The 10,955-nt window shown below is 57.4% G+C and overlaps 1 protein-coding gene across 1 annotated transcript in view; it reads right to left on the reverse strand.

Annotated features, from left to right (window-relative positions):
• Window positions 1-5,183: 5,183 nt before the first annotated feature.
• The window catches only part of Cdkn1c (cyclin-dependent kinase inhibitor 1C (p57, Kip2)), a 13,852-nt gene continuing 8,080 nt past the window's right edge, over window positions 5,184-10,955 (reverse strand). The window contains exon 4 of the mRNA XM_013020861.1: window positions 5,184-5,405. Coding sequence (XP_012876315.1) covers window positions 5,184-5,405 — 222 coding nt within the window. The remainder of the gene's footprint in view (window positions 5,406-10,955) is intronic.

The raw sequence follows: 10,955 nt of genomic DNA on the forward strand, positions 1-10,955 counted from the left end.
CAGGCCCTGGCTGCTGACACGGCGGATGGCGGGGCCTCCTCTCGGGTCCTGCACTGGAGAGAGCGGAGCTTGGCAGCCCGGTGCCCTCTGGTCTCTTCACGTGTTGGCCGCCGGATCCTGCTGGGATTGTCTTCCAGGAAAAGGCTGCGCTCAGTTCCCTGGGTCCTGCCAACACCAGCCTCGAGCCGGCTGCCCGCTCGCTGCACAACGCCGGGCACAGCCCCGGGCCCGGCCCGGCCGGCTGGAACCGGCTGCCCAGAGGAGGCCTGAGGACAGCGTCCCTCCCCAGGTGTCCCGGCCCGTGGCCGTGGTGGCTGCCGGTCAGTGCCATCGCTTGCCTCCCCTCCCCCTCCCTCGTAACAGGCCAGCCTTCCTCCCCTCCCCCTCCCTCGTAACCGGCCAGCCTTCCTCCCCTTCCTCTCCCTCCCTGACATATTAGAAGAATGTTTTTCCATTTCCTTTGATGTCTTTTACAACTTGCATCTCATTTCCTGCTTGGGCACTTCTGACCTCCAGTGATCCAACCCGGGGCGCCCCGTGGCTGCGCGGTGGCTGCCTGCCGTGGCTGCGTGGCCGGCTTCCTGGTGCCCCACCCAGAGGCCAATGCGAGAGGGTGCTGTCCTTTCTGCAATCCCTGGCCACCTCCGTGTCCTTCCACCGTGCCCACCTTCCTGGGGCTCCCTGCGGGGGTCGGGGCTGTCCCTGCGAAGGAAGGGCGCTCCCGGGCGCCTCGTGCGTCCGGTACTGTGTGTCCAGTACTTTTCCCCTCGGAGGCGGCTTCTGCTCCCGCTGCCCCTGGGAGGGACCAGGGCAGGGAGACGTGGACGCGAGCACCCCCGCCGCACACCCCCGAAGCCGCCCCGGGCCCTGTGGAGCTGGGGAGGCTGGGGGGGCAGCACGGCAGGGGCCAGCAGGCAGCGGGGCTGGGCCCAGGCCCCAGTGTGGCTCCACCAAGCCCCAGGCAGGAAAGGGTGAGCCCCCAAAAGACAGGACGCAAGAGAGAAAATCAGTTCATCGGACAGACGTTAACTGGTACGTCTTCCTTCCCTCTTCCCTCCTCCTCCTTCCCCCTCCCTCCTTCCCCCTCCCTCCTTCTCTCCCTCCTCCATTCCACCCACACGTGGCTCTGCACAACACGAGGCCTCAAGCACACCTGGAGCTGAGTGCCAGGACCTGGGGACACAGAAAGGAAGCCCCCAATTCCCTCACCTCGTGGGTGTCCTAGACCAGAGAGGAGCCCAGCCGGGAGGCCGTGCCTGGGAATGGGGCCTGTGCGGGCACACAGGACCCGTGCTCATGCTCGCCCTGCCCCAGCCCTGGCCAGGCACCACCTCAGCCTCCAGTTCTGGCTTCACCGTGGCCTCGGGTTTGTGACATTAGTGTCTGGCCCTTGAACTTTTTTTTTGGCAGGGCTGAGGGTGGTACACTGGGGTTGGATAACAAATCCCTGTGCAACCATCAAAATGAAAGCCCCACCTAGCTGGGGGTGGGAATTCAAGCCTAAAATCCTGTCCGCAGTACGCAGAGACGAGGAGACTGCAGTTTAGAGCCAGCACAAGCATGAAGTTTGGGAGACTGCATCCCAACCAGCGGCTGAGTGTGGCTGTGCTCGCCTTTCGTCCCCAGCGAATGGGAGTGCACACGCAGGAGGGCGGCAGCACAAGCCACTCGGGCACAAATAGACACCTGTCTATCTATGGCTCAAGTGGTGAAGTCACAAAAGAGGCCTTGAGGCTGGACAGCAGTGGCTCACAGGCGACTGAGATCTGAGGCACCTGGTTCAAAGCCAGTCTGGGCAGGAAAACCTGTGAGACTCTTATCTACAATGAACCAGCAAAAAGCCTGAAGGTAGCTAGGCACCGGTGGCTCACACCTGTAATCCTAGCTACTCAGGAGGCAGAGATCTGAGGATTGTGGTTCAAAATCAGCTTGAGCAGGAAAGTTCGTGAGACTATCTCCAGCGAATCACCAGAAAACCGGAAGTGGCGCTGTGGCTCAATCGGTAGAGCACCAGCCTTGAGCAGAAGAGCTGAAGGACAGAGCTCAGGCCCAGAGTTAGAGCTCCACAATCGACCCCCCCTCAAAAAGCTTGAAGTGGAACCGTGGTTGAAATGGTAAAATGCCAGCCTTAAATGAAAAAGCTAAGGGAAAGTGTTTAGGCCCTGAGTTCAAGCCCCAGTACCAGAACATGAAAGAAGAAAGGAAGGAAGGAAGGAAGGAAGGAGAAAGAGAAAGAAAAAGAGAGAAAGAAAGAAAAGGAAGGAAGGAAGGAGAAAGAGAAAGAAAAAGAGAGAAAGAAAGAAAAGGAAGGAAGGAAGGAACAAATGAATGAATGAACAAACGAGAGAGATAGGACCGATGGAGCAGCCCCTGGGCACAGGACCAACAACACTGTTAGCCAAACAGTGGTGTGGTCATTTTGAATCAATGTAAAGGTCTTCACAGGAGGCCACCAGTGTGCTCCCAGAATAAGTGAGGAGGAGAGCTGGTGGAGGCAGACAGCAGGGGGAAGAGGCTACGCCCACCTCTTCCTGTCCATACTGTGCTCATGGTACAGACCTGGCTCTGGTATCCAAGGTCTGCTGTAACAGGGTACAGGTTCTAGATTTGCTCCAAAGTAGGCCAGGCCCTGCATTGTGGTGTATACCTGTCATCCTAAAGGTATGCAGGAGGCCGAGATTGAGAGGATCACAGTTAGAGGCCATCCCAGGCAAAAAATGTGCTGAAGACCCCACCTGAACAGAAAACACTGGGTATGGCGGTCTGTGACTACCATCTCAGCTACAGCAGGACGCATCAATAGGAGACTCGCAGTCCGGGTGAGCCAGGGCAAAAAGAAGCCCCTGTCCCCACAACAACCAGAACAAAAAGGGCCTAAGTCATAGCTCAAAACAGCAGAATAATGCCTAGCACGCATGAAGCCCTGAGTTCAAACCCCAGCACACCACCAACAACAACAAGGCCAGTTTAAAAACAAAACAAAACAAACCCAGGACACATGGGCAGAGGGAAGCAGTCCATGACCGCGCCACGAGAGCTGGCCCGAGCCTTCACCTACTTTTGTGTCTGTTCGCAAGTGGCAAGAGTGCTTTCAGGAGGTGTGAGAGATAGTGTCGCCACTGGTTGAGAACATTGGGAAATAGATACAAAGTTAGCAAAGACGAGGTTGGATATCTGCTTTTGCTGTGTAACAGGTGCAATGTATACAATGTATATTCCCACCAGACACACAGTGGGAGGGCGCAGGGCTGTGGCAGTGCGCGCCCGCCCCGGACCCTCTGCCTACTGCCCCAGTCGGCTTCTTCCCGAGCGGTGAAGCTGGAAGCCACCTCTGGCACGCAGTCATTCCCATACACGTGTAGTCATACTCAGACAAGAGATCTCCATCTTGACTACACATTCAACTGTGTGAGTCCTGCAATCCCCCACGCACACGCACACGCTCGCGCGCACACACACACACACCGGCACTACAGTGGCAGGACCATGCCCATGTCTGCACACTCCACAGAGAAGCACCCTGAATCCCCCCCCTAGAATGTGGGGAGTCTCCCAGGGCAAGGAGGCATTGTGACTCTGGACTGGGCCTGCAGAAGCCATGTCCTCCTGGGTTCCCGGAGTGTACGTGTGTGTGTGTGTGCATGCATACCCCAGCTTGTGCTAGGCACTAGTGCTCACAGCTGTAATCCCAGCTCCTCAGGAGAGTGAGATGTGAGGATGGATGTTTGAAGTCAGCCTGGGCAGAGAAATTCATAAGACTCTTAGCCAAGTGCTTGTGGCTCATGCCTGTCATCCTATCTACTCAGGAGGCTGAGATCTGAGGATCATGGTTCAAAGCCAGCCCAGGCAGGAAAGTCTGTGAGACTCTTATCTCCAATAAACCACTAGAAAACCAGAAGTGGCACTGTGGCTCAAGCGGTAGAGCTCTGGCCTTCAGCTGAAGGACACAGGGACAGGGCCCAGGGCCAGAGTTCACGCCCCACGACCAACAAAAAGAAAAAAGAAAAAGAAATTCATAAGACTCTTATCTCCAATGAACCAGCGGAGCGAAGGCTCAAGCAGTAGAGCGCCGGCCTTGAGTGAAAAGGCCAAGCAAGAGCTCAAGGCCCTGAGATCAAGTCACGGCACAGCACAAAAAGAAAGAAACCGCATGGAAGTGGCCAAGGGCCTGGCCGTCCACGGGCACCTCTGCCGGGTGTGGGCAGAGCGGAATTCGGGGTGAAGCCCCGCCCGGGGACCCCACCCTTGCAGAACCCACGAAGTTGAGCCAAGCCTCCCGCCACCTCTCCCAGATTCCCAGCTGGAAATCATGGATATAAACAAAACCGCCGCTGCAAACCACAGAGCTCGAGATGGGTTCTGATCTGGCACCATATCATGGAGCAGGTGGAGTGCCAGGAGGAGAGAGGGGCCAAGCCCAGGCCCGGAAGGCCTGTCTGGGCATTCATCTGAGGGAGCCGGGACTCACTGGCCTCCTGGGCCATCTCCACTCTGTCCGCCCTTGTCCGTGCCATCCACACTGGGTGGTCCACAGACTCCTGCCCCCCGGGCAGGGCCAGCCCCAAGGAGGACAGCTTCACTTCCAGAATGAGTGAGTGGGAATGCTCACGCAGCTCAGCTCTGCCCCTCGCCTCCTCTCCCAAATCAGCGTCATTGTCTTCACAGGACCCGGGCTGGCCAGGGCCCTAGGCTCGGCACCTGCTAGGCACGGGCTCCACCACCACAGAGCCACACCCAGCCTTACCGGGGAGAGGGGGGAAGAAAGGAGGGAGGGAGGGAAGAAGGGAAAGGAAGGAGGGAGGGAGGGAGGGGAAGGAAGGAAGGAAGGAAGGAAGGAAGGAAGGAGGGAAGGAGGGAAGGAGGGAAGGAGAAAATGAAAGAAGGAAGGAGGGGGAAAGGAAAGGGAAGAAGAGAAAAGAGGAGGGAGAGAAGGAGGGAGGGAGGGAGGACAGGGGGAGGAGCCTCCAGCCTCCTTGAACACGGCAGGCTGTGGCTGCTGCAGGATGCTGGAGGGTTGGCATGATTTCCGGACACCATCCCGTGTCTTAATCCACACTCTCAACAACACGCTCAAGGCCAGGTGACTTTATAAAGAGATGTCGGCCTTGCTCACAGTTCTGGAGGTTCCAGGGCCCAGCACCAGATTCCTCCTGTCTCTGGCGAGGGCCTGGTGACAAACAGGGTCACTGTGATGGAAGCGTGCAGGCGAGGAGGAGGCCAGCGCACAGGGCAGGACCAGAGAGGGGCCGAGAGCCCAGCACCCTTTCCAGTGCCGTATCCCACGTGACCAGGGGCTCCCGCTGGGCCCCAGTTGAAGGTCCCATGCCTGTCACATCGGGGTCCAGTGTCCCCCAAAAGACTGCACCGTGCCACTGGGCTCCAGTTGTCACTCCCCGAGTGAGGACCTGGCACCATCCAAGGAACTGTATCAGTCAGCCACAGCCCCATCATGTTGCCTAACAAACAGGCCCCAACTCTCCGGGAAACTTCCCACTGGCTAGACAGAGCAGTGGCTGGCGGGTTGGGGCTCTGCCGGGCCTCATTTTCCAGGAGAGAGCAGCCCTGGTTCATGACACAGGCCGCAGGGCAGCCCTGCCTGGCGGCCCCACGCAGCCCCTCCAAGCACAACAGGAGGGATGCAGCAGCCTCCAGTGGGGCCGGACAACAAATGTCTGGACAATAATGAAATCTACCGTGGGGCAAACTAGGAATGAGGAATTAGCCCTGGGCTTGGTGACCTCACCCGCCAGGCCTAACAAGAACTAAGAGCCACAATTCTTTCTTTCTTTCTTTCTTTCTTTCTTTCTTTCTTTCTTTCTTTCTTTCTTTCTTTCTTCTGTTGTTTTTTGTTGTTTTTGTTTTTGGTGCCACTCCTCGAGGCTTGAACTCAGGGCCCAGGCACTGTTCCTGAGCTTTTTTGCTCAAGGCAAGTACTCTACCACTTGAGCGACAACACCACTTCTAGGGTTTTCTGGTGGCTCACTGGAGATCAGAGTCTCACAGACTTTCCTTCCCAGGCTGGCTTCAAACTGCCATCCTCTGATCTCAGCCTCCTGAGCAGCTGGGGTGACAGGCGGGAGCCACCGCCGTGTGAGTTTTTAATTACAGTTTGTCCTAGTTCATCCAGCTGCACGGAGCGCTCTGCCTTCCTGGCTGTTGTTTGCTTCTTTTGGGAAACAGGCTCACATTCCTGGCTAGCTGGGACCCCAGGCATGTACTACCACGCTCGGCTCCAATTCACTGAAAATGGGTGCTTGTGAGGTCTACAGAGGAGGGGCGATGGAAAACCAGAGCTCTTCAGCAGGAATCCCGTCACGGCTAGCAGATGCACAGTGGCTTGTCACTTTAAGAGACAGTTTGGCCCTGTGCCCAGGGCTCTTGCCTGTAATCCTAGCTACTCAGGAGGTTGAGATCTGAAGAGCCTGGTTCAAAGCCAACCTAGGCAGGAAAGCCTTTGAGACTCTTATCTCCAATTAACTAGGAAAATGTTGGAAGTGGAGGCACGGTTCAAGTATTAGAGCGCCAGACCTGAGTAGGTAGAAAAAACTAAGCGAGAGTTGTGAAGCCTTGAGTTCAACTCCAGTACCTGCACAATGCGCACACGCACGAACACACACACACACACAGAACAATTTGGTTTTTTGCTTGCTTGCCTTCTTTTTTGTTTTGGCAGCACTGGGGTTTGAAAGACAGACTCTCTCTCAACACATTTTGTTCTGATTATTTATGAAGTAGGGTCTTGGCTTTTGCCCAGTCTGCCCACCTATTAAATGGATCATAAGAACTTTTTACCCAGGCTGGTCTCAAACTTCAAAACTCCTGATCTCCACCTCTGGAGTAGCTAGGATGACAGGCCTGAACCACACGCCCAGTCCAGTTTGGAAGTTTCTAGCAAAACTAAACACTCTCACTGTGGGATCCTGCATTCCTGTTCCTTAGTATTTGCGAAAGTTGAAAACTTACATTCACACAGAACCCCATACTGAGCCACACACCAGTGGCTCACACCTATAATTATGCTAACAGCTACTCAGGAGGCCAAGATCTGAGGATCAAGGTTCAAAGCTAGCCCAGTCAGGAAAGTTGGTAAGACCTGTCTCTAATTAACCACCAAAAAGCCAGAAGCGGAGCTGTGGCTCAAGTGTCTGAGCGTTAGACTTGAGTGAAAAAGCTACATGAAGTTGCTCAGGCCCCAAATTCAAGTGCGAGTACTGGCACAAAGGAAGAGAAAAATAGATCTGAAAAACAACAACTACAACCACAACAACAACAACAAAACCCACTCAGGCAGGGCGCCAGTGGCTCACGCCTGTCATCCTAGCTACTCAAGAGGCTGAGATCTGAGGATTGTAGTTCAAAGCCAGCCTGGGCAGGAAAGACCATGAGACTCCTATCTCCAATAAACCACTCAGAAAACTGGAAGTAGTACTGTGGCTCAAGTGGTAGAGCGCTTGCCTTGAGCTGAAGAGCTGAGGGACAGCGCCCAGGCCCAGAGTTCAAGCTCCATGACCAACAGAAAAAGAAAAAAAAAAAAGCTCAGGATAGTTATTTATCGCAGCTCTCTGCATAATGGCCCAAACCTGGAAGTGACCTCTGGTCTTCGGTGGGCAGGTTGCTAGCGGGGAGACACTGCTCCGCGGGACAGGACTGGAAGGAAGGGGGCCACAGGACCATAGAAAACCATGGACAGGCACCCTGCTGGGGGAGATGTGCCACGTGAACAGGCTGGCACCCGGCACCCCAACAGCGGGGGCCCCCTGGGAACCGCCTGGGAGGACCGGAAGACCACATGGGTGGCGGAGCTGGCTGGCCCCCGCGTGGGTGCCTGGCCTGCGGCCTTGTGGCCTGGGTGTCCGGCCCTGCGGCTAGTGCTGTGGGGAGGACCAACCTGTGCCCTGAGCTCCCAGGACTGGGCCAAGAATGGAAATGGGGCCAGGAGTGGCCTGACTCCGTGCTCCATCCATCTGGAGAAGAGGCTGTCCTGCGTGGGAAGTGTCCTCCACGCAGCTGGTGCCCTCCCCTGTGCCCCTCTAGAAACCAGAGGCTCTGCGTCCCCCACCCCCATCCAGCCCATCCGTGGCCCACAAGGGTCTCCGGCTACCACAGCCCTAGCCCCTCCCCCCAGCCCCTATGGCTCACTATTTCAGGAACTCCCTAAACCCCCGGGCCTTTGCACTGACAGTTTCCTCCACCAAACCCAGTAGTCTCACCCAGTCTGGGGCATGTTACCTGTGAGGAGCTGGGGTGGGAGCTGTCTGGTGAGGAGCAGCTGCCCTGTCTGTCCACACTGCCCCCTCCCCCGCAGCTCTGCAGCTGAGTTACTGTCTTTCTGTCACCCCTGCAAGGAGGACAGGGAAGTGTGTGTCTCTGTATGTACAGAAGCTGGTCTTGCACGTGCACACACACATACGCACGCGGGCACACACACACACACACACACACACACGCCCCAGGCCTCCCTGGCTACAGTGCCTGCAGCCCGGCCCTCCCCTCTTCTGCTCCCTCTTCCCCACCCAGAAGCCCTGCAGCCCCCTCCCTTTGCCTCCACCCTCCATGGCCCCAACCTTTGGCCCAGCCTGTCAGACCCAGGAAGGGACGGAGACCAGGAGAGGACATGGAAGGCAGCGAGGCCGGGAAGGCGGGCCCGGAGTGTACTTTCACCACATAACGCTGGCCACTACGCTAGCCCCACACCCATGCACGGGCCTAGCCCCGCGGGGCCCTGGCCATGGGAACACCCCATGGCCTGTCCCAGGTGGACCCTGAAGTACCCAGCTCTAGACCACTCAGCAACGCCTGGGCACCGCCCCCCCCAGTACTGTGTGCTCATTGCTTTGTCAACAGATCTGCTCCGCCTGGGCCCTGGGGTGGGACAGCACAAAGGTTCTAGCCAGGACGTCCAGAGGGACAGGGTCATGGGGTCACAGGGCTCCAGCCCCAGCCCCCTTCTCAGACAGGGGAAGATGGGGTGCTCTCACCCCCCCACACACACACCCAGCCTGCTCACATGGGCAGCTCAGGTCTGAGTTTGGTGGCAGGGCTCTGGGTGCCACCATTGCAGCTGTCCAGGGCAAGGGAGACACAGAATGGCCATGCTGGAAGGTGCCTCAGACATTTCTCAGCCTCGATGGGGAAACTGAGGCCATGCATGGGCCTGTCTGGGGCCCATCCCCCCCTCCAGGGCTGTCAGCCCAGCACCCCCCGGGCCCTGCTCTACGCCCTGTGACGGTGTCAGCCTCCAGGCCCAGAGGCCAGGCCTCTGCCGGCCACCCCCCCCCCAGGCTGCTGCCCACAGCCCGGCCTGCGCTCTGGCTTGCTGGCTGCCCTCCCCTTTCTGCAGGTGGGAGCGTTTCTCAGAGCTGACCCCAGCTGGGCCTCTCAGGCCAGGCGGGGGGGGGGGGAGGGTAAGTTAATTATACATCCACAGATCTCGAAAATCTCCGTCCGGCTCTGTACAGCTGATAATGTCCACAGCCCTCCCCCTCCTGCAGGCCCGGGGCCCCAGCACACACGCTGCTCACAGGCCTGGCCGTCCACGCCATGTCACCCGCCCTGCCATCCCACGGCCAACCATCATTTCCACAGCTTTCTAGCTTTCCGATATTAAAAATCCAACCTCTCCCCTTTTATGAAAACGGGGCACTTGGGTGAGGTACACAGGCCGCTGGGGTACACAGGATTGGGGAGTAGAGTCTCAGATTCATCCTTCCCCTGAGCGGATCCAGGCCCCCCAACCCATCTGCCCACCGGTGGGCAGCCCCCTCCCCTCCTCCTTCACTTCTTCCCAAGGCCACACCCTGGCCGGCTCGGGGGTCACCCTGTCCCACAGTGGGGGCCTCTGCAGTCATGGGGGCTCCATCTTGATGGGTTGGCCTGGAAGTTCCCAGGTGCAAGGCAGGCAGGGGTAGGCAGGGGTAGAGGGTCCCCCCCCCCTGCAGGTGCTGTGACTGGTGGTGGTGGGAATGGAGCGGAGCCAGCGATGCAGGCCCAAACCCTCCCAAAGTGGAACCCCAGAGTGGCAGGCTGTGCCTGTCACCCCGATGTGAGCCCTGGGCGGCCCTCCCTCCCAGACGGACTGCAGGCCACCCTCTCCGGTGGGGGAGGCGGTACCAAGGTGGCCACCCCACTCTCTGCCCCCCCTCTTCCCTCCATCATCCCGGTTTGTGGGTGTGGTGCACAGACAAGTCTGAAATCGCAACTTTTTTGTTTGGCCTCTTTATTTAGAACCCGGCGGACAAGGGGCCGGGGCAGTGGCGCAGGCGGCTCAGGAACCTTCGTTTCCACACGTGGGTCTTCAAGTTCATAAGAGTAACAATAGCAAGAGAGCAAAAGCGCAGAGGTTGCAAGCGCGGTGCGCGCGGTGGCGGTGTGCGGCGCCTTCCCTAGAGTCTGCTACAAAGAGAAAAGTGTCAATAGCCTGATTCTTTCTTTTGGGGGGGGAGATTGGGGGTGAGGAAAGTTGTGCCTTTGGCATAACCAATAACCAAAAGTTTGCGTGGCAGAGAGAGATTGAGAGAGAGAGATTGAGAGAGAGAAAGAGAGAGAGAGAGAGAGCCACGCCAGGACATAAATAGAAAATATAAGTTAGTATAACTTTTTTTTATGTTTTTGTACAAATATACATGGTTTTTTGTCTTTTTTTTCCTTTTTTTTTTCTTTTTCCATTTTTTTTCCTTGCACTGAGTTTCAGCAGAGATTAAACACTTTATATAAATGACTCTTAAAGCTTTGCCCCTGGGGACCGCCCGAACGCGTGTGCAGCATAGATAGGTACTGGTACATTGCACAGTTTCCAATTGGGTGAGGAGTCGAGGGCTGCTCGCGAGCGGCCGCGATGCTACATTGAGGGTCCCAGCCGAGGTCCAAGCTCTTCCTCCGTCCGCTGCCCAGCAATCCAAGGGCTCCGAAGGCTCCGCGCGCTGCGGGGAGAGGCGGGGCGGGGCGGGGCGGGGGTG

Source organism: Dipodomys ordii, unplaced genomic scaffold (genome assembly GCF_000151885.1).
Source record: "Dipodomys ordii isolate 6190 unplaced genomic scaffold, Dord_2.0 Scaffold54, whole genome shotgun sequence".
NCBI classification, from domain to species: domain Eukaryota; kingdom Metazoa; phylum Chordata; class Mammalia; order Rodentia; family Heteromyidae; genus Dipodomys; species Dipodomys ordii.